The sequence below is a fragment of the Pterocles gutturalis genome, unplaced genomic scaffold, assembly GCF_000699245.1.
Source record: "Pterocles gutturalis isolate BGI_N339 unplaced genomic scaffold, ASM69924v1 scaffold33054, whole genome shotgun sequence".
NCBI classification, from domain to species: Eukaryota; Metazoa; Chordata; class Aves; order Pterocliformes; family Pteroclidae; genus Pterocles; species Pterocles gutturalis.
In genome coordinates this window covers 7,023-34,937 of record NW_010137004.1, presented here as the reverse complement: position 1 = coordinate 34,937, position 27,915 = coordinate 7,023, and the positions used below count along the sequence as shown (strand labels likewise).

The 27,915-nt window shown below is 36.7% G+C and overlaps 1 protein-coding gene across 1 annotated transcript; it reads right to left on the bottom strand.

Annotated features, from left to right (window-relative positions):
• Positions 1 to 217: 217 nt before the first annotated feature.
• LOC104459825 (neuropilin and tolloid-like protein 1) lies at positions 218 to 27,915 on the bottom strand. The gene is made up of 8 exons (XM_010082502.1): positions 27,882 to 27,915; positions 26,828 to 26,869; positions 26,589 to 26,716; positions 15,699 to 15,927; positions 6,039 to 6,152; positions 3,205 to 3,763; positions 1,975 to 2,049; positions 218 to 739 (listed from the first exon to the last, which is right to left on the bottom strand). The coding sequence occupies exons 1-7, from the start codon at positions 27,913 to 27,915 to the stop codon at positions 1,989 to 1,991; spliced, it is 1,167 nt and encodes a 388-aa protein (XP_010080804.1). The 3' UTR covers positions 218 to 739; positions 1,975 to 1,988.

The following is a 27,915-nucleotide window of genomic DNA, read 5'->3' as shown; positions in this document are numbered from 1 at the left end:
AATTAGGTGATGAACTTTGTGTATTATGAATTCATTTAAATCTTAAGAAATGAATGTATTTTCCTTTTCAATAGGTGAGGGATGAAAGACAGCTGATTCTCTGATGTATCTGGGTTTTACATTCCTAGAAGCTACATTTTGAGCTCAATCTCCTGAATTGCACAAGATTTGTAAATTTAGTAAAAGAAAACATTACCATTAAACTCAAGGTAAGAAATTATTATACATTGTTTTATGTATCTTTATATAAAAAAGTTACAAGTAGCAAGCATATGACACAGAAATGGGACAGTAACAGCAATAATTGTGAATGCATGCTTTTTACAATGTGTCTAGTAAAGGGATTTTTTTCCAACTCAAATACTCAGTAACATACATGCAGATTATTTTCTCAATGCAAATTCAGTCATATTGCTAGATGCTTATCCAACAAACATTTCTATTGAAGTGATTATGAATGGCTAAATACCTGATTTCAATAAATTGTTCCTGAAATTGGGAATTTAACTTGCAACGAAAAGAAGACAGAAAAAGAAAAAGTGAAATGACCAATAAGCATAATATCCAAAGTCTTATTGCCTTCTAGTAATTTACTCAACACTGCTGAATTTTGTTATGATATGAGAATAGCTGGTCAGGTAGTCCATAAAACCTCTAGCTGGTGTTTCCAAGGTCGATAGTTTCACATTTCATTGTAGCATGTTCAAAATCACCCAGGAGCGTGCTATTCTCAAGCAGTCTACATAATGAAAACAACGTACATATAGCAAAAGTTCAATGTAAATCTTCTTCCACATATCACACAACATACAAATAAATAACAGACATATAACATATCAACTGAAGCAAAACTAAGATTTAAAAAAAAAAAAAGAAAAAGGGGACAGTCTCAGTTAGGAGATAATTTCTTCTTCAAGTTTGCAGAAAATCTCCAAATGTATTTAAAAACTAAGGAGCACTTGGTGGCCAGAAACCAAATGACAAAAGAAACGTATTATTGTGCAATGGGAATATCTTGCTAAGGAAGCAAGACATGTATGTACTTCTTAGGTTTAGAGAAAGGCAATTAAATTAAATTAGAAACATGTCCACTCTTTTTTCAGACATCTGAAATAATTCACTATAGGTTTTTCCATTCAGAGTGTGCATGACTGCATGATGAGTTGTCTGAAAGCAAAACAGAGTTAAATATATTCTATTTATGAGGAAAAATACAGGCAAATATTTACCTAGACTATCTAGAAGCAATAAAAGCATTAATGGATCCTTTTTCAGTAAAATTACTGTATATATATATGTACATATAAACATGTGTATACACATATCTATGTTTATATATATATACACCTACATACATAAATTGACAGACTAGTAGCTATCTATGACTTCATTATAAACATCTGTGATTATGTTTATTCAGATTAAGTGTTGGTAACAAATTAGACAAAACTAAAAGCCTAGGAGAAGACTCAAAAAAGAGGAAGTTTAATTTGCAAACATTAAGATTAGTGCCACAGAATCTCTACATTTATCAGTACTACCACATACCCTTCCCCCGACACTTCACAAGGTTGAATGAATAAAATAAACTGAAAGCAGCTAGTTCCACATCTTCCTGGCTTCAGTTAGATTGCCAAGTTTTACATGCTATTTCACATGCTGGGACTCTAAATTTTATTTTCATAAGTCAAAAAATAAACGAAACACCAGAGCCACGCAAAGCATCCATCTTTATAATGTTTTTAGAATTAAGATTATCTTTAGCTAGGAAATGATTATAATGCTGTCAAAAATAAGGAATTAATAGATTTTCCTTAGTTTACAATGTTAAAATTGTCATCTGTCTTTCAGTATTCAAAGCTGGCTCTCCCCATACAAGAAACATATATCCTGAGAATTAGGCATTTTAGCAATATTACAAATAAAATGGAAAGCGACACATGTTTCAATTGCTATATAGGTATGTTTACTTACCTCAAGTTTGTCTCTTAGACCCTAGTTGTGTTGTACTCAGACTCATGTTTGCTTAGAGACCCAATGAGGCAGAACCTGGAATGTTATGGCTATTTCATTCAAAATAATAATGTTTACATAGAAAAAAAAATATGCATATAGATACTTAACGAACAGTACACCTTGATAATCTCATCAATATTCATGAAATAATTTACCTTAGCATGCAATTAGATTAAAATATTAAAATCACTTTTTTTTTAAGAGACAGAAATGCCTTAATGTGCAAAGAAAGTATGGAGGGCATGTAAACAGTCATAAGAAGTGCATAAAGAATGCATGCAAGAGAAAACACGAATACATATAAAAAGTTTCTGTGTTCTTTTTCAAATAAATGGTTCATAAATGTTTCTGTTTTTCTTTTTCTTTTACTTGTAAACAATTAATCATTTATATTTACAGTCATTCAAAATGCAATATACAGTAGAAATAGCTCTTTCATTAAAAATATCATGCGTGACTTTACCTTTACTTTTTTATTGATTAGAAAGATTCCTTTTAACTATATCCTTACATGTAAATACATAAGTATTCGCTATTCACTATGCTGTCTCATGTTCTGATCAATATATGTATGTGTTAATATGACAAGTCAAGATACTATGATTAATAATGAAACAGAAACAGTAAATTTTTGCAAATATTGTCATTCATTACACAGAAGATAATGTTTTGTGAGAGAAGGGGTTTCCTTACCCCAGTTTTGTGTTTCTCGTTATTGTGCCGTGCATCAAAATTGATATATGTATTTTTCATTTATTGTTGTATTGATTTAGAGATGTTAGACCAGCATGGGACGATACTCAAGGCCACCTCTTAGTTACAAGAAACCACATGCCAGTGGCTCGTTCAAAAACTAGATTCACATCAAATCTTTGGTTTTTAAAAATTTTACTTGTTCTCTGTTGACCTGTGTGTGTATGCATGTGTATATGTGTAAAATAGTAAAAGAAAAAGAAAAATATAAAGTAGAAAGGTAAAACTGAGATACAGGATCCTTCAGGAAACAGGAGTGGAGATGAGAGAGACAGGGAGAGAGAGGTAATATAATGGTATGTGCTATCAGGAAGCAGAAATTTAAACAACAAATAAAGAAGAAAGAAAATCTGTCTTTACTGAATGAAGAGTGAATATGTTTGGGCAATCAAGTCTTTACACAATAGTCTTCATCAAAAATCTATTGATACTGACCGCTGAACAGCTTTATCATGTCTGGACAGCCTGTGACTTGTGGTTGGTACCTCTTCAATTTCGTCTATCTCACACGCATCTGCAGCATCTTGTGAGTAGCTATGCTTCATGACAAGGATATTTCTCCTGTTCATGGGTTGAATGAGTGGTTTTACAGGCTGGGGTTGTATTTCTGTCAAGACAGAAGCATCTCTTGTGCTGAGGTTACTACGGCTGCCCTTAATGCTAGACACTTGTGATCCACAGTGATGGTCATGAATGCATTTTGAAGATGATCTCCGCAGTTTATGATAATTTTCAAAGTCATCTGCAACATCGGCAAGGTCAGCTGTAGGCCCTGTCCCTCTGAGGGTGCACAACTCATAATGAGGAGGCTCAAACACCTCCTGGAACACCGTTTGATCAAAGTCTGTTTTCCTTTGGACAAATTTTTTACGAGGCTGCTTGATCTGTACTATAACAGAGATAACAATGAGGATGATCACAATGCAAGAAGTCACCCCAATTATAGTCCCACTGGTATTGGTAAGTTGGTCCAATAGGTTAGCTTTTCTTTTTTCTGTGTGACAGGAGAAAAAAAAAAAAAAAGCACAGCGTTAATTGGAGTTCAAGAATAGAAACGACCAGGATGGGTTCACAGATTACTGCAAAGCTGAGCCTAGTCTATGTCTGAATTCACTTAATCAATCTCACTGACAAAAAGGAAAAAGGAAGCAATCACGTATTTATGAAAGCCAAATAAACAACACACAGGTCCTCTGTGTGCCTATTCACTTGGGAAGTGATTTATTCAGGGTATATTACAAGCTTAATTAGATGAAAAAAATTGTTTACATTTTTTATAAAAAGCAACCACCATAACAAGCAGATGTCTTTCGTGTCACCTCTGAACTCCACTTGCCTGCTAAAGCCCCCAAGACTGTTACAGATGTTCTCTTCATTGCTTTCTGTCTCTTACAGTAAATACATGCAACTAGGACATTAGGGCCAATGAAAGAGTGAGACTTTACAGGATTTAAAAAGAAATCCTTGTTTGCATTGGGAGCTTCAGTGAAGTCCTAATATTTATGAGCTAACGGGGACTGTTGACAGTACTCAATAAAAAAGGTAAATCAGGAGAAAATAGAAAAGTTATTCAAACTGAGGTTTAAGAAAGGAAAAGAAAAGCTGTGCAAGTTATTTCTTTTGTTCCTGACCTATTAATTACCAGAACTTTTCTAGACACCCGTAAAAATCCAAAAGCTGATCCTACCTACAATCCTGTACTCAGGAGCCTCTAGAAAGTTAAACAGAAAATTCAGCATTGTGAAAGAAAAAGAAAAACAAACCAGAAAATCTGCAGTAAAATAATTTCTCTGTGATTTGCTTTCAAATGGCTGCAGACACACGAGATGGTGACTGAGTCTTGTAGAAATCAGGGCTGAAAACATTGATATCAGTCACTCACAGGCATAGTAAGACTTGACAACTGTGATTAAGTTTCAACCACAGTTTAGTTTAATTTTTCCTGGCAACCTAAAACATGTCAAAGAACTTCAATGAAAAGCCTTTGAAATGAAAGTTATTGTCACCAAAACAATAACATCCATCTCTTCATAATCTCCTAGATATCAAAAATCAACTTTTCAGTACTCCCCATCGCCCACTCTTGTAGATTCACCTAGGGTTTCTCTGACTCAGACTCTGGAGAAGCAGCAGAGTTAGAAAACGCAACACAGCAGCAAACAACATTTGTGCTGGAATCAGCAAACCTCATTTTTCTAGTCAGAAAAACAAGAGAGGATAAACACACAAGACCCAATAAAAAAGTACTTGGCAAACAAAAGAAGAAAATTATTCTGGAAATTAAAGAGAGGGGAAGGTTTTCTGTTTTCCTCAGTGCTCAAGATGTAGAGAACAGATAATTATTTCCCAGCTGTATGCTTACTTTCTTTGAAGAATGTTATTCCATGTCACAGTTTTGCTGTGTTCTTTTGAAGTATCTTTTCACTTGTGTTTTACCTTATTGCACTGGTTGTCAGGATTTTACAGGCTTCAGCAGATTTATGGGCTGACTGCTAATCCACCTCATTCTGAATTTTTTCTTGATTGGTTCCTAAATTTGGCATACCCCATGTTTCCAGGAACAAATCTGCAGTAGCAGGGGAGGGCAGGAGGGAACTGTCTCCCTAGCCTGCAATGTAAGTTAGTTAAGCTCTTTTCCCTGAAAACAGAATGGAATTTGATTTTTTTTTCCCCCAGAAACACAGAGAAATATTTAGATATCATTGTCAGCACCTGGTTGGGAACATCAGTCCCTACCTATGAAATAGACCTCATGCTTGATTTCCTGTGCTTGTTCCTTGCTTTTCAATTTCACTTGATTAAAGGTCGATTTGGTTGTTTTCTTAGTGTTAATTCCACTTCACCTTGGCTTTTTAGTCCACCTGGGCTATTATGGGCATGGTATACAGCTAAAAGACACCTGTTACCCATATGTTATGCCACTACAAAGGTAACTGTGACAAAGGGACCAAAATATGACTTTTAATTACATTTTAGATTGTACAGGAAACAGAGACCAAGTGATCAGAAAGCCTGCCAGAAGAACATAACCAACCAGAAGGACATAACCAACGTAAATCAACACCAAGCAAAACAGATGTGAACACTGAAAGTAAAATCCGTCTGTATTTTTACCTCTCTTCATTTTCTCTGTTGCTTGATGTAAGCTCTCCCTGAATTACTCTTCCTGAGCTTTGACCCGTCTGGCACATACTTAACAAGAAACTAAACATAATATGCTGTATCCCACGCAGTTTAAGTGACTTGACATTTCCAATTCTACACGTTACCTTTGCAGTGGTTTTCATCCCAAGGATATACACAATTCTGGAGTCCATTGCAGACCAATGTATTATTTATACACATATTACTGTGGCAAAAGAATGTGTTGGCTTCACAAGGGGCTAAAAACAAAAGAGAAAAAGCTGATATTAAGCTTTATTATTTAGCTCTCCACAACAAATACATCTAGGAGTGATCATGTAATCTGTAATAGGAGAAAGCTATACAACACAAGTTCTTTGAGCATATTTAATATTCTACACATATCACTGAGAGGATTCAAGTCACACACTGTTTATTATTCTATGGCAAGAGATTTTCAATTCTGTCTAGGACTTTCCCATAGTCTGACTCTCATGGCTGTAGTGGGTTGGATTCCCATACACTGATAGGGGGCTGTTGATGTATTATCAACACTTTTAGCTACAGATCCAAAACACAGCACCCTATGGGCTGCTATGAAAAAAGTTAACCATATCCCTGCCAGACCTGGTATATGGGAAATAATTTGCTTTAAAGTTTGTTGCTGAAACTCCAGTTTTGTAAGAAAACTTGTGTGATACAAAGAAGATATGTACTTTAGTGCCCATATACACAGAGAAATATAATTATTTTTAAAACCTCATGATCATAAGAAAGGCTACAGTAAAAAAGTACCTCTTCGATAACAAATGTGAAATTAACAAAAAGCAACAGTCTTCAGTGTCTCTGAAGCCCGTGGTCTAGGAGAATCATGTAGATTAAAGCTGCAGGATGAAGACTTTACTGAAGACTATGTACTATTACTGTGAAGAAGCAGCTTGGAAGCCATCAGAAGGAACTGTACACTCTTCTAAACTGTGCTGCTTACTTGAGTGTTGGGAGATCTTTAGGTGTTCGAGTTTTAAAGTTACTACTCCAAAACTATATACTATAGTAAAGATAAATTACTCCTCATATTTATTTTGTTAAAATCAATCCAGAAGATTTTTCATCATTTAGAAAAAGAGCTACAAACTTTATCAGTGTTAAGTCAGTAAAAATGTATCGTTCATGTATTTTTTTAGCTCAAACAACCCAAAAGCATTATTATACTTTTTTTTAGGTGAAAGTTAAAAAATAACCTAAGACTATTAACAAACCAGAAAGGAATTATGATGATGTTAATTTTATTTACACTTAAAATTTGATGCTTCATGGCAGTTTTTATTCTCTGCAACTTTAAAAACAGTTCCTATGACAACATATATGCATAACGCTGAGACTGGTTCAGAGCAGATGACTGCTTCAGTGGTTTGCTAACTAAGGAGAGTACAAAGGATCTATATTGCAGAACTTAACGACTCCATATATCATATCAAGAAATCCACTTTTCAATAAGTGCTGAAGTTCAGATATCCATAACTGACTATAATGTCTTCTTCAGAGCAGTCATGGTGTGTTAAACAAATGATAAACATCATCAAAACTTGTACACACCCCCAAATACACAACCATCCACTCAGATATAATAGTATATGTATGCTCTGTCTCTTAGCTGGTGGAAGACTCATCAGCTAAACTCTTTCTGCTCACTGTTCAACTTTTGGAAAAATCGTATATATCATCTCCTAAGCTTCAGTGACCCTGAAACTGGTTGAACTGTCAAGCTCAAAAATTTGTGATCATTCCAGCTTGAGGCCAGTCACTAGTGATGTACCCCAGGGATCAGTACTGGGGCGGTACTCTTTAACCTCTTCATTAATATCCTGGATGATGGGACAGAGTGTATCCTCAGCAAGTTCGCAGGCAGTGCAAAAATGGGAGGACTGGTTGATAAGACCAAGTGGTTGGGTGGCTGTACAGATGGACCTCAACAGGCTTGAGAAACAGGAACTTCAAGCATATAAACAAAAGGAAATGCAAAGTATTCTGAGGAGGAATAACTTTGTGCACCAGTACGTGATGGGGACTGACCATCTGGAAAGCAATTTTGCAGAAGAGGTGCTTGTGCGCAATAAGCTGATCAGGAGCCAGCAATGTGCCCTTGTGGCAAAGAAGGCCACCAGTATTCCGGGCTACATTAGGAAGAGCATTGTCAGCAGGTTGAGGGTCATGATCCTTCCCCTATACTCAACACTGGTGAGGACACATCTGCAGTGGTCTGTCCAGTTCTGGGCTCCCAACCACATGAGAGACATGGGCATACTGGAGTGAGTCCAGCAAAGGACAACAAAGACCGTTAAAGGCTTGGATCATCTGACATATCAGGAGAGGCTGAGAGAGCTGGGACTGTTCACCCTGGAGAAGAGGAGGCTCAAGGAAGGGGGGGCTCTCATCAGTGTGTACAAATACTTGATGGGAGGCAATAAAGAAGACAGAGACAAGCTCCTCTCGCAATGTCCAGTGACATGACAAGAGGTAATGAGCACTAAATGAAATACAGGAAATTCCCCTTAAACAGAAGAACAAGTTTTTACTTTGAGGATGGTCAAACACTGTGCAGGAGCTGTTTTCCCAGAGAGGTTGTGGTGTCTCCATCATTGAAGATATTCAAAACCCAACTGGACACAGCCCTGAGCAATTTGTTGTACCTGACCCTGCTTTGAGCAGGAGGATTGGACTAGACCATATCCCAAAGTCCCTTCCAACCTCAACTCCTCTGTGGCTTTCCAAAAAGAAGGCTTCATAATTAGATTAAAATAACAGTTGGGAACACACAGTTATGTAACTTCTCCTGCATCCCAAAGCTGCCTCGAGTCAAGTTCTGCCAAGGTACTGGCCTAGAAATAAGTGAGATAGATAACCTGTTCAGCACAATGAACAATTCATAATGATTATAACACAAGTGAGCAAATTAGAACTGTACATATAACTCAACCTGATGTATTTTAATAACTTTAAGTTTTTGATAAATGTTTGGATTTTTACAGCATGAAAACACTATAATTTAAATTAAGTCATCAATTAAAGAGAAAAATTTATTATTAAACTCATTCCAGTTTGGATTTGAACCAATAATTATTTTTATGTAAAACTACATAGTTTTTATAAAATATTATGGACAAAACAAAAAATTTCAAACACTTTCATTCTACATTATTTCTAATGAAATAATAATTTCTTTGTAAAAATTTGGGTGTTATATGCAGGGATACTTTGCATCTTAATGTACAAACAGATTTTATGTTTGTGGAATTATAATGTTAATGTCTTCTGCTTTGCAAGAAGTATTTATATTGAACACAAGATGGTGCCCTTATCCTAGAAGATATATAAGCAAGTGAGTTAACAGGAATAGACAGACTCTAGTATCCCAGAGTCTTTTTCAGATTTGGGAAACCTATACTTTAAAAAATCCATAATAATAACCCTATTTCTGTTATATGAAATATAAATATATCTTGTTCCTAGTCCAAGTTAGGAGATTGTTATAATGATCATATTTCCAGAAGGTTACCATCACAGTACTCAAAAAAGCCTGATTTTAGTATTTGAAGGTTACTGCTTTCAAAATTTATAAAACTTGAGCCAACAGAGTTGTCTATATTTTCTTACTATTGGAAGGTTTTTGAAATGCACATGGAGCCTGTAATCTATACTTTTTCATTTATTAATGCAAAATCATAATAAATTCTTTTAATCCTCAATAGCTCTAAGGCAGAGAAACATAAAGAGCATTAATAGTTCTTCCATACACCATGCTTACAAACTAACATAAAAAAAAAAAAAACCCAGCCATATTTTATATTTAAAATAAATACTGCTTTCACTGAGTCAGTAAAATAAATAATCACAAGTAATACATGCACTATAAATAAATAAATACTATAAAGATAACAATATACCGCACTATAGCAATTAAATTTTCTATGTCTTCTATGTCTTACTAATAATTATTATACTATTCTGATGTTATGACATTAACAATAAAATAGTTTATCTCTGTGTGTTGAGCATCATTTTATTGGGCATTACAGGATACTTTTGGTATAAAATGCAAACATGGCCAGGTCAAAATATTTTTCCAAAATGAAGTCAAAACTGACTTGTTACAGACGTGATGTGAAGCCTGGCTGTTCCACTTCAGTGCAGTGCTTTCCCCAGTGTATTTACAGTTTTGTAGCACTGTGAAGAGTTAGTGAAACTCCTTTGCTTCTAGGATGTGAACTAGCTCTGAGCAAACTAGCTGAGTTGTCTACGTTTACTTCACTGAACATGTGGATTTACCCTTTGAACCTGTTTCAAGACAGCAGTTTCAGTCTGGGACTTCCTAATCTTAGATTAATGCCCTACCCTACTTGCCATTTTCAGTCTTATCTCTCCTCCTCCCTTCCCTTCTTGTCAAAACATTTTCAAGAGGTCTTGTTTTCTCCTGAGGGTGAATGGGAAAATTCTGAAATCTCAATAATGGTTACATGTGAGAAACATTTTACACTGAAGCCATCAGACATTTCACACCTACTCCTCACGTGCTCAGGATAGCTCATTGCATCATGCTCTGTGCAGGAATCCTTTAAGCATAGATCATTTGGATTTTCCCACTGTTCCTTACTGAAAAATAGAGCTTTCTTTCCTTCACAAGAGAAAGAAAAATTAAATTCTTCAGATGTTCCTTGAATCATCCTTGAAACGGAGGAAGAAGTTTTCTCTCAGCCTCTCCAAGGAACAGTTCATCACTCAAGCTGAGAGACTGTTTCACTTTGTTGAAATTATAAAATCATAAAGGTGGTTTTAGTGCTGTACACTACAAGTATATTACCTAAAGTAAAATTACTTATATTTTCATTTGGCACTAATGAAAAAAAATCTTATTAAAATATGGCTATTAGAAACATGAAAATGAAATGTGCTTAATATTGAATTTTCTTTCTCAGCCAACTTCAGACAGCTCTGTTCCACATAAATGTAACCTTTACAGATAGTTAATACCAGATACACATTGATAATCTGGTCTTTAAAAAACACTTATGAGAGGTTTCGTGGTTTTTTTTTTTTTTTGAATATGAACTCACCAGAGAATGGCAGCTCAGGAGCATCTGCTCAGAGCTCCAGTCTGTGTTCAGTTTATACACTCTAGGCACCACAAACACCTATTTTGTCAAGGGGCGGAGAGGCACTGGGATGTTTAGCCAGTGAGGATTTTTCACTAGAGATAGCTGCAAATAGCACAGAGAGGCAGAAAATCACAGGTGAGTGCTCACCACTGAGGAAGCAATCCCAATGTTTTCTTTTTTATATATTAGTGTGGAAGCAGGGAGAAAAAACAGCAAAGCTGCAATGTATTAATATTCCTAAATTCTTACAAAGGGAAGACATCTCTTCACATGTGTTGCCCTTATCTCTTTGTTGTTCCCTTTCTCTGTAGTTCCCTTTGCATTAACACAGTAAACGCAGTCATTAGTACTGCATACCTGCAGTGCCTTTTCCCCACTAGAGAATTGCGCATGCTGGGGTGATCATCTTCAGGGATTCTGGCTGTAAACAAGTACTTGAATGCTGTTATTCGATAAAGCTGTGCACTACTCTTCTAAACATGGCCCTAGATTTCTATCCAAATAAACGTTTTGTTAATGAAAATAAAATAAGGATGATAAAACTTCTGCTCCTTTAAGAAAGCCAGGTGTGACAGGGCTTTCAAAACAGGCTTACAGCTCAAAGGGGCAACAAAATGGGAGAAGGAATTAAGTTTTTCTGGTCTGGGGTTTGTGATGCAGGGTTATGGATGGAGGAGGAAGCAGTGCTACCAAATAGCAGTCAGAGGTGAGAGAACAAACATCTTGCCTGCTGTGCATACAGAGGGATTTTCTCTTATCCCATATGCCCTGGTTCTATGAGTCTGCTTTTAGGTTAAAGCATAGGTGTGTCTGCTCAGGAGCAGCTCTTTGAAGAAACTGTAGGTGTAGCACATCTGTCATTAATCAGGCTGGAGATGACTCTCACAGTCACGGAAAATTAAATGAACAGTTAGTCAGCGGATGAAAAAACAGAGACTCATTTTTCAAGTCTTCTTACCAAATGAACAGACACCTTTTGAAGATAACAACTTTCTTGTCTTCCTTTTTCTGATTATTAAATTAATCTATTGAATATTTGAAATCTACTGTAGACAGTGAATATTGTACACAAAAATAGTATTAGGTATATATGCTTAGAAGATATAGTAAAGATTAAATAGGTAAGGACATAAACGGACAAAACCCATAATGATAGTTGTAATAGCTAATAATGCTGATGAGAAAATACCAGATCACTACTCTGAATTATCAGCTATTAAGAATTAATTGGTTATTAAGTGTTACTTAGAGCTCTACTACTATTCTGATGATGTGAGAATCATTACTGATTTTCTGGCATAGGAAATTTAACAACCCCTTGGATTGCATGCCTTTCCTTCAAACATGTTGTCCAAAACATAACCTCACACTAGCTGCTACGAAGAAAGTTAGCTCTGTCCCAGCTGAAACCAGGACATGGATTTATAGCACTGCTGCTCTGCAGATCACCACTGGTAGAGGGTTGGAAACTTGTAAGACCACATTTTAGATGCCAACAAAAAAAGACATACTTATTTCAAACATAATTGGAGCACACGGATTAAACCGTATGCATCAAAAGAAGCATTAGCAGCAGGTAGAAGGAGGTGATTCTCCCCCTCTACTCTGCTCTTGTGAGACCCCACGTGCAGTACTGTGTTCAGATGTGGGGGCCCCGACATAAAAAAGACGTGGACCTATTGGAGTGAGTCCAGAGGAGAGTCATGAAGATGGTTGGAGGGCTGGAGCACCTCCCCTATGAGGACAGAGTTGGGGTTGTTCAGCCTGGAGAAAAGGCTCCGAAGAGACCTTATAGCAGCCTTCCAGCACCTGAAGGGGGCCTACAGGAGAGATGGGGAGGCACTCTTTATCAGGGAGTGTAGTGAGAGGACAAGAGGTAACTGTTATAAACTGAAAGAGGGTAGATTTAGATTAGATATTAGGAAGAAATTTTTTCCTGTGAGGGTGGTGAGGCACTGGAACAGGTTGCCCAGAGAAGCTGTGGATGCCCCATCCCTGGAGGTGTTCAAGGCCAGGCTGGATGAGGCTTTGAGCAACTTGGTCTAGTGGAGGGTGTTCCTGCCCATGGTAGGGGTGTTGGAACTCGATGGTCTTTAAGGTCATTTCCAACTCTAACCATTCTATGAAAAATGTATAAGAAATCTCTTTCAGATTTCTCTGTTCTACACAAATGTCAAATCCCAGAAAATGGCTCTATAACAAGAATTAACACTGAATAGACTTGCAAAAAAAGAAAACATTCCTCAGTCTAGGTAGCCTGTTTCTACAAAAAAACACTTCCAGTTCACAGAGCCTTGTGTAAGGGAAGACTCACAATCTCAACAACTTAACTGCACACCAAGGAGAGGAACTTGGGGAGTTACAGATCTCCTGGTCATTCCCACAGCAACAGTAAATACTGGAATTTTACTTTGTCTCTCTTTCTTAGCACATAACCACAACATAAATGTCATCTTCTACTTTGTTGTTTTCTCAGCTCTAGGTGAACAAAATAGCTTTATTCCTCTTTCTTTGTCCCTGAGTAGAGACACGGTGGCTGTTCCCTGATGCACATCTCCCAGAATGAGGCCTGACATTCCTTCTCTTCCATGCAGATGATCTAATTATTCCCACACGCTGCTGAAAGATATTGCAGTTTCCATGCTATGTGCTGTATCTCGCAATGCACACACTGGACATCTGCTTTAGTTGACTTCTGGCAGCCAGCACCATTCTGCGACATAGGGCAGCAGCACTAACAGACAACAGACATGGCACAGAAAGGGCAATCTGCATCACCTTTAAATCTTCAAAGTCAATTTCAAGCATTAGAAACACAAATGCAGTTTCTTCTACTATTTATGAGCAGGCTGTGTAAACATATCTCAAAGCACAATTTAGCCCTTAATAAATTTTCAGCTTTTAGCTAGCAGTGACTGATTGGAATAAATTTACAGAAAACACATCATGCTAATATTTTCAATTTCCCAGTCAGAATACCATGCAGTGTAAAATATCGTTTGTTTACGAGAATGGAGTAGTTTATAAGATTCAGCATATCAGGTAAACATATTAGGAATACTCTAAGAGAAAAACTACATTTTCTCTTATTTTCCTTTAAAATATGAAAGTCTTGCAAACACACATTTATTCAAACCTTCATTTCAAGTTAGCCATCACAGTGCTTCACTCTCCAGTTCTTTATATACTGTAAACCTCCAGTGTCTATGCAGTTGTTTCTAAGGTAACAGATCAGGATGCCTTGTGAAAAAAATGCATCAGATCTTGAATATTCAGGACGTCTCCAGTTGCAGAAATGAGAAAAGGGCAGTATCGTCTCAACTAAGAATTCTCAACATCTTTTAGACCCTGGCCTAATTTACAGACAAGAAAAAAACAATCCACCCTAAAGCTGCAGTGTGAGAGTACAGTGGTTTATGCCATTTCAGGCATGTAGACTGTCAGAAATTTTTAATCAGAGCCATAATTAATGAATTACGGAGGCTGTTCTCAACAGAGTCTCATTGCCTCATTGCAGGGTACACACACACAGAGAATACAGATGAAGAATGTGTTTTGTAGGATTGCACCTTCATTCCAACCACTGACAGCCACACAGAAGTCTTCCTGTCAGACATGTGATGCACAAACCAAAAAATACTTTAAAAATGAACATGAATCAGCATGTGAAAATAAATGCATGTACTCCTTCCTCAAGGGATCAAATGTGTATTATTTTCATCAAAGAAAACAAATCGATATCTTTCACAGGTGATTACCTCAGTCAATCATTTTCAGTGAAGGGGATTATTGGGTTTCGTTAAATGTTTCTCATTGTTTCTTTGTTTGTTTGTTTGTTTAAACTGTCTAGAACTACCTTTTGTTTCTTTCAAAGTCTGTTTTGCTTATTATCTGAGTCCAGAAATGATGTAAACAGATGAATGCAGGCAAGGTGCATAGAGAGAATATTAACCATCATGTAAAGCTTTTAGGAAACTTCTGTTTTTGTTTAAACTGTCTAGAACTACCTTTTGTTTCTTTCAAAGTCTGTTTTGCTTATTATCTGAGTCCAGAAATGGTGTAAACAGATGAATGCAGGCAAGGTGCATAGAGAGAATATTAACCAAAATATCATGTAAAGCTTTTAGGAGACTTCTGTTACTACAAAAAATAACTAAATTCTTTGCTTAACAACATATGACATATATATTTATTGGTATATGCATTCTGCAATATGCATAGACACACCCATCACCTGTGATAAAGTAATCATAAGGTGTTTTTCAAATGCCTGTCATAATGAAATCTAAAAGATCAATTTCACAAAAAAGGATCTGCCTTGATGAAAACCTTCAGAGGTCTATTAATTTCCATGTTGTGTAAGGGAAAACTGAGACATAGCAGCCCAGTAGTTTGGGAATCACATAAAAGTCGTGGTCATATGACTGGACAGGTTGTGACTACTCCTGTCTTCCTGTCTCTGAATCCTGTGCTGTACCTACTGTGTTAGAAACTATTGCACACTATAAATGGAATAAAAACTGTTTTGAATGTTTTTATAGCTTGTTTGGGAACATTCTTCAGTGACTTCTCTAAATGAAGAAAACATTAATGCTTTTTGGGACTTGTATCATCTAACAAACTGGAAGATGGACACAGCAATTAGGGTCTTACGTTCTTGGAAAGACGTGAAGAGCATCTGGAACCGGCTGCTTCGACTGCCTTCATCTGCCCACATGCGGATTACACCGAGACCTGTCCGTAGCATTACGTCATTAGCAACAGTGCTGCAAAACTTTGCTTTCAAATCCTCCACGGAGCTACTTCCATCATAGACAGCTACAAAATTCCTTTTGCATTCATTGGAATTCTGCATCTCATAGTCCAAGAATCTCAAATAGATCTATGAAACAAACAAACAAACAGCAAAGGCAACAGGTACAGACATTTGAGAATGACTAAACAAACATTAAACACCTTTGATCTACCTTGTGGGAGAAAGCCTAGACAACAACACCCACCACCATCAAAATAATCTTTATGGAGTTGGTGATCCATAGACCATATCCCTGGAAGGGCATTAATATGGAAACTGAGTACTGTTTATATTTCCCGGTATTTTGTCTTGCTTCAAAGTAGAATCCATTGGAAGATCTAGACATGTTTGTTCTTCTTTGCAGTAAGGTCCTAATTTCCAAATATATGCCTGTGTTTGAGAAGTATGTACAACAGTCTTTCAAGATGAAACACAGAGAAGCTATAAATTTCTTCTTTCACTGGCTGGCACAATATTGTTCTATTACTTGCCTGACATAGAAAATAATAAGGCAAATAATTGCTACTCCCTCCCCAGAGTCAATATGTGTCATCTTTGTGACATGTCTCAGCTACACTGATTCAGGAAGTGAGAATCTGGGAGCCAGGCAGAATTCAATCATTAATCTCTTTATGTTTCTTAAAGGAATTTGGCCACCGTCAACTTCTCTAAACAAAGCCTTATAGTATATATCTTCATAATTTAACAGGGTTGAAATAAAGTGTATTTTGTGGAAACTGCTAGAAACCCAGAAAGTTTTTCAGGAAATGTCTCTCACATACCAGCTGAGTTCTCTCATAAATGTAATTAGATATCTTGCCCTTTGCAAAGAACTCTTTATATCTACCTGAAAAGAAGCAGGGGTGAGGAGAAAATGTATCGTTTGATATTCAACTCTATATGGACTAATTTTTTTCCTATATTTTCTAATAGGGAAAACCACTCATTTTAAAAGGAATTCCTAATACAAGCAACATCAAATATTCCAGTAACAAAGACGCTAAGTAATGTTTTCAATAGACACATGATACATAATCAAACTGCCAAGAATACCCAGACTTCAGGAGAATGATACAGAAAAGTGAAATAAGGTAGAAATAGAATAAAAAACCAGTCAATATATCCAGCATCCAGCTATATGCATCTTTACTTGAAAAAATAACCAAAAAGAAACTCCACAGTATTAGACATGAGATATACTTCTTTACAAACAATCTTATTGACTTCAAGTAGTTTTTTACGTGCACAGAACAATTGCTTAAAAAGCTTCTCTGGATTTGCATAAAGTACACAAACACAACATATCCTAGCAACAACAGGACTCACCACTTTACCTCATTATATATTAATGCTCTTATGGTTTGAGAATTATGTGCTATAAGCAGTCTGCTGCTGTTTAATAATAGCTCAGATTTTTAAATGAGCCTTTTCAGGTAGTGTATTATGGTACATTTTCATTCCTTGTTATGCTTTGCAACTGGTCTTTCTGAAAAGAATATTTGTAAAATTATTTTTACTAGTATATGAAACTTGGTATGTTAAGTTTCATTTCTCTTGCCTAACATTTTTCTAGTATTTTATTTCTTACAATAATCCTTACTTATGTTCCAGTATTCCTATCCTCCAGAAGAGCTCAGAGGAATATTTTTCAATTAAATTATAGTTAGGGGAATTCTACTTTCACCACGTATCTTGGTTTTTTAAATACTATAAATTAAGGAGGTTTCTCGTATTGGTCTCTACAATATAGAACAGTTAACAGTAATACACAAAATAATGGCAATATCTTCTATCAAGGAATACTTTAAGTGTTTTTAATTTATTTTACTGGTTGCTCCACCCCTGCAATGGCATGAAAAATTGGTAGAGTTAAGTCACTGGGCATTGCTGAAATTTTCTCACAGTATCCCCCTTTTCTTATAAATGTGTTATTTTGAAATATCTTGCCATTTCCTCTCCTACTGGAGGACATGCAGTTTCCATTCCCATTAAAACAGGTCATCTACTTCCTTGATGAAGTCATACTTAAAAGCTTGTTTTGAATTCTGAAGTTTTGTTGAGTGCAGAAAATGCATTTCTGAAGTTCCTCTGCACTGGCTACATGCCTTTACAAGTCTCTCATTCTCTGCTCTCTTCTGCCCTTTCCCAGCTGCTCAGGCACCTGACCCTTTACTCCTTCTTGTACTCCAAATCCTTGTTCTTGGTGTTCTTCAGCTATTTGAACATTTCTGTCTTGCTGATGCCTGACTAGTTGAGCCCCTCAGTTGTTCTTAGTCTTCAGTGTGGCTCGTGCTCTTTTCTATTCATATAGCATCAGCTACTTCCACAGTCACCAGGCAGATGGTTGACCCTTGCTGCCAGATACTTCCTAGAAACTGTTACACCTCTGATAGGAAGTGTATGAGAATGTGCAGAAATTAACTGGAACCAAGCAAAACTGAGCAGTGAAAGGCTAATGAGAGAGCTGCAGGCAAGAATTTTGGACCAGTCAGTGATGAAGGCAGCCATGCAGAACTGGGATGGGCAGTGTGAGATGGGCTCTTACTCCTCACTCCCATGGTTTGATAAGACCCTCTTGTATTAGCAGCTCCTGGGGTCAAGCTGGCACAGGCATGGCGTTGTCCTGACCGAGCAAGATCATGTGTGAGGCAGGGAAGCATGGGAAGAGGCAGAGCTATTGATACCCACGCACAGCAACTGGACATAGCTGGGACACACCGGAGAGCTGCTTCTGTGTCCTAGAAACCAGCCACTCCTGCTCAAACAAGAGCGTCATAGGCACTGTGAAGCCCTGGCACCCAGCTTCTTCTGTGAAGCTAGTTGCTGACATAGTCCATAGTCCATCATTTGACACTCTCTAGTTTCTGGTGGCGTGCTAGCCTCATGAAATAGTAAAATATTTCTTAAAGTAGCAGTTAAAAATGCTGAGGGGGAATCAAGAGAACAATAACTTATCATTTCACTTTGAATATTTCAGTGAAGAAGCCAACACTTTCAGATCTTCCCAAGCCTGAATTCTGCTGTCAATCAAACTGGTTCGTTTCTCTGTGTTTTAAGTTCAGCTAAGATCGTAACACATATAGACTTGATAGGTACTGGAACCACTGGGAAGAAATATTTGGCTTTAAAATCTATGTCCATCCTTTAGAAGAAAGATGACACCTTCTCCAATGGCATGAAGTTTCATAAATAAGAGAAAATAAATTCCTGATATTCTGAGGTGAGTTGGAGTTTCATTCTCATAGTCTCCTTTGGAGATGTCTATTCCCAGAACTTTATATAAAGTAATGAGGACCTGATCCAAAGCTCACTGAAATCAGTGGGTATCTTTCAATTTACTTAAGTTTATTTGGATCAGACCTATGGATTAAGACTGCAGTGCATTTTTAAAAACTGGAAATGGATTACACAAACTGACAACCTGATATTGAATCAGATTTTATTTTAAAGAGCTGGAATAATTTAATTGCATTGGCACACCTCTGCCAATTTTTATGGTTTTATTACTATATATTTGCTATTGTTCCTGTCACTGTCTGTAAGATCAACATTGGCAGAAGAAAATGACTAATAAATTGAGTTCCCCAAGGAAAGAATAGAACTGATTACATGGCAAACTCTTATCTAATGCAAAATGTTCCTGATATATAGTTTTCTGAAATCAGTAACAATATTGTCATTACTTTCACTGATGCGGGTCTTGCTAAAAGAAGTTAAGCAGAAAGTGAGAGAAAAATTATCAATATTTCTGGTTATTTCATTTCCTGAGATCTTAGTCATTACTTCTACCAGCAGTGGATAAGAAATTTTGCTCTCCCAAAAGAAAACAAACAAAACAATGGTCACAAACTCAAATGCCACCATCTTCCTTCAATAGACCTTTTTTATTGATACTAATGGTAGATTTTAGAATGATAACATTTCTGCAGGTAATTGTTAACGTTATATTAACATAATAAGAACATTCTTGTTGAAGAGAATAACTTATTTGAAAGAAGCAGTATAACTGCCATATCTTCTTTGTTCACATTTTTGTTGTAAAATTTTAATAAGACACTTTCCACAAATCATCAGTTCCACATTACTTAAAAGAACAGACTCCTAGTGCACAAGTATTAGCTTTCACTGAGCTTTGAGATGTCACTGCAAATGCCAATGCCATTAGCAACAAAACTGATAAAGCCTCAGTGCAACTGTGGCATGTATAATTTACACTCAGTCACATTATAATTTAAATAATTGTCTTGTCACCTTTAAGGTTTGTATTGTCATCATAGTAATGAAAAATAAAATGCTGGATAAGTTTTACTATTTTTTTAATTTAAATTTGAAAACAGAAATCTCTGCATATATTAGAAAAAAAGAGTACAGTTGTAAACTATGAATAATATATCACTTTAGTAAAATGGTCAGATTATAATCTCTTCATAGTGAATCACTTTTGATGAGTTCTGCTTTTTAATCAATCACTGAAGGTTAGAGCTGACAACATGATTGATCAGGCCAGTCAGGAAAAGCTTCAAACCGTATCCCAGCATATCAGACTTAATATATGTGCACAGACATTCAGTCCTTTATAATGCATCAACACAACCCAAACTAAACAAACAAAAAGCCATCATTCAACTGTCAAAAGTAATTTAAATGTAAGACAAAAATCTCCTCTTCATCAGGGACTGATGTCCATATTTTGCATATTTGGCTTCTAGTTTCAGTGAATTCTCTTGTAAGCACAGGACTGGGTTAAATGGTCCAACGTTCTTCCCCATTGCTCAGTGATCAGTTACAGTGTTTGCTTTGTTCTGCATCCTGTTCAGCTCTATGTGAGTTTTCAAGATGATACTTCCAGTATTTAGGCCTGGGAAGCCCAGTTTTTTAAAGCAGATTGTGCAACACTAATTAATCTCCTTCAAGGCAAACGATGACAGGCATACTAGCCTGAAAAGCATGTTACTAACAATGCTGAATTTGTCTTCTAAAGCAGCCTGTCCTGTTGCTTGAATCCTATACTTGTTTTTTTGAAAATCAACATTACTTCAGCCCGAAAGCACTAACAATACCTGTTCTGTTTGGTTTTTTGATTGTTTGGGGTTTTTTTACATTTTTGGGCCTCCTGTTACCAGTCCAGGACCATGCTGTGCAAACAGAGAACTCCATATCTTATATTTTCCTCTCTGCTGGGGTTTGGAGAATACTCTCAAAGGTGACAACCTTCTATCATACTTCTTCTAACACCCTGTGATTCACAGCCAGGCTCAGACATCAGAATACCATTTTCCTGGACAAGTGAAGCTCTTCAGATTTCTTTGCTTTGTCCTATTTGTTTGTTCAGACTTCTGTGAGTCCCCAGTAACTGACATTCTAACTGTCAAGTCATCCTCTTGTACAGTGGGAAAATGCTCGAAAGTGACAATCTTTACAGCTCCTTGGTGCTGTTCTGCTTTTTAACACTGAAGACTATACATCATATCCTGATTCTGCTGTTCTCTTTGGCAGACGTTTATTACTTTCATAGGTTTTTTTATTGCATTTCCTAACAATTATTGGGTTTGAGGGTGCTGAGTTTTGTTATATTTCTATACCTGAATGTAACAGATTCATGCTAACTTTAAACTGGGGGGTTTTTTGTTAGTGTTACTCTGGCATGTGTGTTGCCATGCCTGCTAGAAGAGATTCTACACACACAATTCTACACACATGCTTGTTTTGCATCTTCATCTAAAAAAACCTGTCAAATACATGATTTTAACATAGGTAAACAGTATTTTCTACTTGTTTAAATGTGGTATGTTCACCTTGTTCCAGGGACGTGATATAGATGTGTTGGCTTTTTTTTCATCATAATATTATGTGCATTATCTGTATGTTAGCAAGCTTCAGAGCTTCTTCAGAGATGGAGCTCATCTGAAGCCTGTAAAAGTGTCTCTGGCTATTAGGTTTTTCAGTCTCTAAATTTCATTTTTCTGTAACATTTCAGGAATTACAACTCAAATGCCTCCTACCAAATTTTAGTGTGCTACTTAAAGCTTCTCTTCTTCATCTAATTAAGAAGCCTCAAAAAATTAGGGAAATGCTAGTCCATTAGTGCCGACAGCTTAATTTTTTCTTGCAGATGTCATCTGAGAGCATGAGTTTCCACTTCACATCTGAGATCAGAAAATGTTTTGCGGTAGTTAGACAGGTTTATACAGACTTGTAGCTCTGCAATTTGCTTCACCACATGTTTCTTCCTAACTGTCTCAGAAAAGTGTGTGCAACGGCCCTTTCGCTCTCCAGACCACATTCAGTCTGGAAGTCAAGTGCCTGGAACCGAAAGCATCATTTCTCTGATCAGGTACATGGATACAAGGTCCACCATGAAAACAGTAATAAGTGATCTAGAACCTCTACCAGGTAGCCATACCTATTCTCTGTAAATATGCAAGTGACTTGGTTCCACTGGGCTTTTGGTCCACATCCAACCTCAAGCTTCACTGCCCCAGCCCTGCCTCTCCGAGCTGTCACCACAGCTCAAGATATGGCTGGCCCCATGGCCATGGATGAGCCCATCCAGGGCCATGCCCCACCCACCATGGCTAGGCCTGCCCAGCTCTCCTCATCAGCCATGTCCTGGCCCTATGGCCACCCTCACGCTGCCCTCACTGCACATCCCTCTCCCACTGGTCCCCAACAGCTCTGTTTGAAACAAACGTCACCACCCATAGGAAGCTCAGATTTAAGGATACCACATACTGCAATCATTTGTCAAAAAAAAGATACTCGTTAATGAATTCTTTCAGTTTCTTAAGATTTTTATTAAGTCTTGCATCCTATAACCTGTAAAGATTTCTTTGCCCAGTAGTGTGCTCAGGTGGGGTGGGAAAATTGGACATTGCCTAACTGGCCTACAACTTCATTTTATTTCTTGTGGCATGTCTAGACTAGTTGTCCAGTCTAAATGACTGGATTCCACTGGACTGGTTTCAAATTAATGCTTCTCTATCTGTAGTTTGGATGCTCTTTCCTGAGCTGACCAGAGCTTCTGATTATAAGCACTGCTTACTGTTTTTTGACACCATCAGAACATCATACTTCTATCATTAATTTCTGCTGTCCCTTTTTTCCTTACAAAACCTCTCAAGGATAAAGCATGGTACAACAGTACCTTGCTGGGAAAGTTACCCACCAAAGGGAGTGCTACCTGAGCACAAACATGCATCATCTTCCTGGGGTTCCTTATTAAACTCTGCTGACAAATCCAAAATAGAAAACCCCTTGCTGTCAATATTATTCTCTAATGTTTCACCCTTAACAAAAAGTGAGAAAATACTATGATTCTTTTAATTTTCTTATTTTCTGTTCATAAAGAGAGGATTCTTTGCTTATCCACTGCTGTAACAAATGATATCTCTGAAATTTTTCAAACCCCGCTGCAATAAGCTTATCCACTTCCTCCATTGGGCTTTGTTCTACAGAGAAGAATTTGGGATGGGGAGGTTCCTCCAGCTCTTTACTATTTTTTGCGTAGGTTGGCACGTTTGGTCAGCAGCTCTCTTCTGCATTTTCCATTCTTGATCTCTACTGATTAAAGTCTGTTTCTATACAAAGTGCAGAACCCCAGGCTTTCTGAACTCCAGATTCATAGCTATCACACTCGTCAGGAGCTGACTTTTGAGTGATTACAAGAAAGGCACACTTTGCAACCAGTCACTGTCAAATATAAGGCTCCAGGTCTGCCTGTAGATTGAAGTTGTGTTTAAACTGCCTTCTGTTGTCTTCCGCATTTCCAGAAAGCTTCAGTTCTGCATGAATTTTCAGCATTTTACTTTTGGTTCTACAGGATACTCAGTGATGGCTCTATTTTAAGATTGTGCAAGAAATTAGCTGTTCTCTGTCCCATTCCAGCTTTCTGAGCATAGCAACAATGTTACATGCAGACTGTCAGTTTGAAGCTCAGGCTTAGAGATATCAAGTCCATATGCCCTGACTGATCTCATTGCTCATACGTTGAGCTCAGACTTGGCTTGAATCTGGAATTGCAAACCAAGGCAAGGACTTGCATCTTGCTTCTGCAGACAGTGTAGACTGGATGAGCTTAAGCCAAATTAAATTGCAAGCAGCCCACACTCTGGCACAGTTTAATTAAGAAACTAAAGATGTAAAGATCCAACACAAACTCTGTCTGAGAAACTCTGGCCTTTTAGGCATAGTTCCCAGTAACAAACTGTGCAGCCCAGAGTACAGGAACATGTGGATTTAAAGACGTCTGCCGAGTTCTTACTGTTCTTAGCAGGAGAGCCTGTTTTCATAGGTGCAAGCTGCCATAAATTAGAATGATATCACTGAATTATTGTACTGAATATGTCATTAATTCAAGGTTAGATATGCACAAAGGAAACTGACTGAAAATATGGACAATAGAATCCAGTTCAATTGAATCAGGCCCATAAACCATTTTACCATAAATCTTACTCCGTACAAGGTTTTCTAAAATTTTATCCACTAATTCCTTCCTTAATATCTGAAATTTTTTCATCTTGTCTCAGTATGGTGATAGCATGTGTGTGTGTGCACATACATTTATGTATTTTTGTGTTTACATATATATATATATGTGAAAACCACACTAAGAAAGGTCCAGTGATAAATTGGACTTACCCCTCTAAGATGAATAGAGCTTGGAAACTGTTTTTTCCTAGCTTGCTGAAAAAGCTTTCAACGTCACGTTAGGAAACACTGGCTTATATGCTTTTATATTGTCCTATCTCTCTATCCAGAGAATTCTGTAATATGGAAGCAGCAAGATTGGACAAGAGATGACCCAGCCCTTCCCTGTGCCTAAAGGTAGGATTAGTAATGTTTCTCTCACTATTCATAGGATGTTACCTAACCTGCACTTTAAGACAACTAGCAATGCTGGTTGAACAAACTTCCTTAACCAATCATTCATATTACCCTTCTTGTTGCTTGAAATTCTCTTCCCTAGTATCTAACCTGAATCTTTCTTTCAGAGTGCAGGACCATGACTTATCCTACAGACATGGACATCAGAGCATTCCTTCCTCATTGTAAAAGCCTTGTACTATCTGGTATCATACTCCTTCACAAAATATTCTAGATCACATTAAATAACTTCTAGTCAGGTTTTCTAGAACTCTCTCTCTGTTCTGTCTTCCAGATGAGCTTCGGCTGGTATACACTTTTTGAAATGCAAGATAACTAAATGCAGATATAGAAGTTCATGAAGAAACAATCTTTAATCCTCTGTTGACAATGGTAGTGTGACATTCTTCTGTTACACACCGAGCTTATGGTTATGTAGCAACACAATTTGTATTGTTACGTCAGGACTGAAGTGTGGATGAATCCTACGAGTAAGTAAATACGGGATTTCTAGCAGAACTTCAAATCATATAGAACTTTAGAGTCAGATCAAGTGAGACTATCACAATGACATTATCTACTAACCAAGCATAAACTGAAACTAAGACTACAGGAAAATTTTATTAATTTATTTAGTTGTGCTGATTCTAGTAAGCACAATTCTAATTTTGTGTTTACCCATTTTCTTTCTACTAATACCTAAGTATATAGACTATGCAATAATCATGCATGAGTCCAGTCATTTCATGTCTATAGCTACTTACTGTAGCAAAGTGGGAAGCTCACCTACTTAATTGAAAACCTCTGTGAATACTGACTTTATCCAAAAAAAAAAAAAAAAAAAAAAAAAAAGAGAGAGAGAGAGATTAAAGTATATTCTGGAAATATTTTTTCTGTAGTCTTTATGAGCCAACTATTCAACTCCTCTCCTAAACTTTCACAGTAGAAAAATGCTGATACTAATGAGTTTTTCTCTTCTGGAAACCCTTCCTCCTGCTTATTCAATACCAAATGCTGGAACAGTTAGATATACTCAGTACAGTCTGCTCTGAGATTATACAAAAAAACCCTTATCTGTTTAAAGATGGCAGAGATTAGTGGACATAAATTCTACATTGTAAAACCATTCTCATCCAATAAAAGACAGCTAGAAAAAATATAAAGTGGAGTTGTCTTTAACACAGTGAATGGAAGTAGGTGGGAGGCACAAAGCCATTCCAATTGCAAAGCGAGGAGAAATGATAGTGTAGCCAGCAACAATTAATCCATATAATAACTGATAAGCCATTGATAAGAGAGGAACTCAAACAGTATCCGAGAAAAAAAATTGTTAAATTCATTGCAGCCCTCTCCTGTTTTTCACAAAACCATGGCTTTCTGACTGTGATGGAAGAAATGAGAACACTGTCTCTTTTTGTCTGTGACTCTAAACCAAAGGAACTAAAGGCGTCATACAGAGGAACATGAATTTACCTTGGCTCCATTTTCACAGTTCCCAGATGAGAAATAATGATGACCTTAGGGAGACAGCAGTGTCCCCTTAGTAGTCTCTATATTAGGTATTTGAAATATATTAAAAATTAAAGTCATAAGATTACTTCCTGCTTAAGAAAACACATTGTTTCCTAAAAAATATGAGCAAAATTAAAGATTAAATTGAGAAAATTACTTACTGCACAAAAAGCACATTGACACTGCCCACATCATTATTTATAGAGAAAGAAGATTATTTTTTCTGAGGTGACAGCAGAAGGAAAAAAATAGTTTACAGGTTCAAGCTGTAAAGCTATTAAACAAGATCTGACTGTACTAAGAAATGCACAACATGTTTAAAAAGTCAATTTCTTAAAATAAATGGGAAATCAGCAAGTGGAAGAAGGACTGACCTTGGACTGGGGTGGTGCTCGGATGTACCATTTACAGTCTACTGCTTCAGTTTCAGAAGCTTTTCCTTCTTTGATAATTTGTATTGATTCCACAATTCCTTCAGGTCCTCCCATCTCAAACTCACAAACTGAATAACAAAATACCAGAAAAAATGAAACCTGAACAGCAAACAAAAATATTTACTACAGCAGAGTGCACAGGCCTCCAAGTTAAAAAAAAAAAAAAACAACATACCAACCTGGCAAGGGTTTCAAAACGCCAAGGTCCTTAAAATCCGGATCTTAAAAAACAAGAAAGAGAAAATCAGTTTTGTTCAATATTTGGATTATAATGTCAATGTGCTAAAATTTGACAATGCACTTCAGTGATATGTTTATACATTTATTTATTGGAAATGAGATATATTTCAAAACTATGTCAACACACTAATTATTAGTGCAGAGGTTATTGATACTATTGTACAGAGCTCTTTTTTTTTTCTGTTATGAAATTCTGCTTTTCTCTATCTTTTTCTTTCAGAAGAGTGAATTCAAAAATATTTCCATGCACTAAGTAGCAAGAACATTGCACAGCTAAACACATGATATTTTACTACATCAGTCTAGTGTAAGAGGATATATTGACAGATCCATTCAGAATTCTTTTGCCTGTTTTGCATTTGGCAGTATGATTATAACACTCAACTAGAGAAATCTAAAATTCATTTTGGGTTTATGAATACTCTGACATCCCTACTGACAAAGAGGAGACACTTTCATTGTCAGAAACATGTATTTTGTCTTTCTGGAATAAATACCATGAATAAATACCATAAGGATTTACTATGGAATTCCTTGTGCTAACAGGACAATAAGTCTAATACCTGTGCTATTTTTAATCAGATAAACATGATTATGTTTACTGTCTGAGATGCTTTGTATCATGCTTTTATAGTCGGGTATAACACATAGATGAAATTACTTTAGTCTTAGACCTGTGATTCAATAGACAGCTATTCATAGACAAATCATGATTTCAAAAAATTTGTCCCAGCTTGAAGATACTGTCCAAAACTAGAAATTTGAAAGACACTAAAGAATTTCAAGATGATCTCTCCAGAATAGACTGGTCTTGTCTGGGAGATTTTTATCACTTGAACTGCTTTTCTAACTAAAATTAATGTTCTGCACTGTTTTGCTCCTTTTTAGGCATTAAAAAAAATAAAGAAAGAAATCTACTGGCCTTTACTTCTTTTCTGGAAAGTTGATAGTATCTGGTCTTCTGAAAAGAGTGATAAACAGTTATATACAAACACTCTGCATTAAGCTTCTCCTGAGCCACATACAT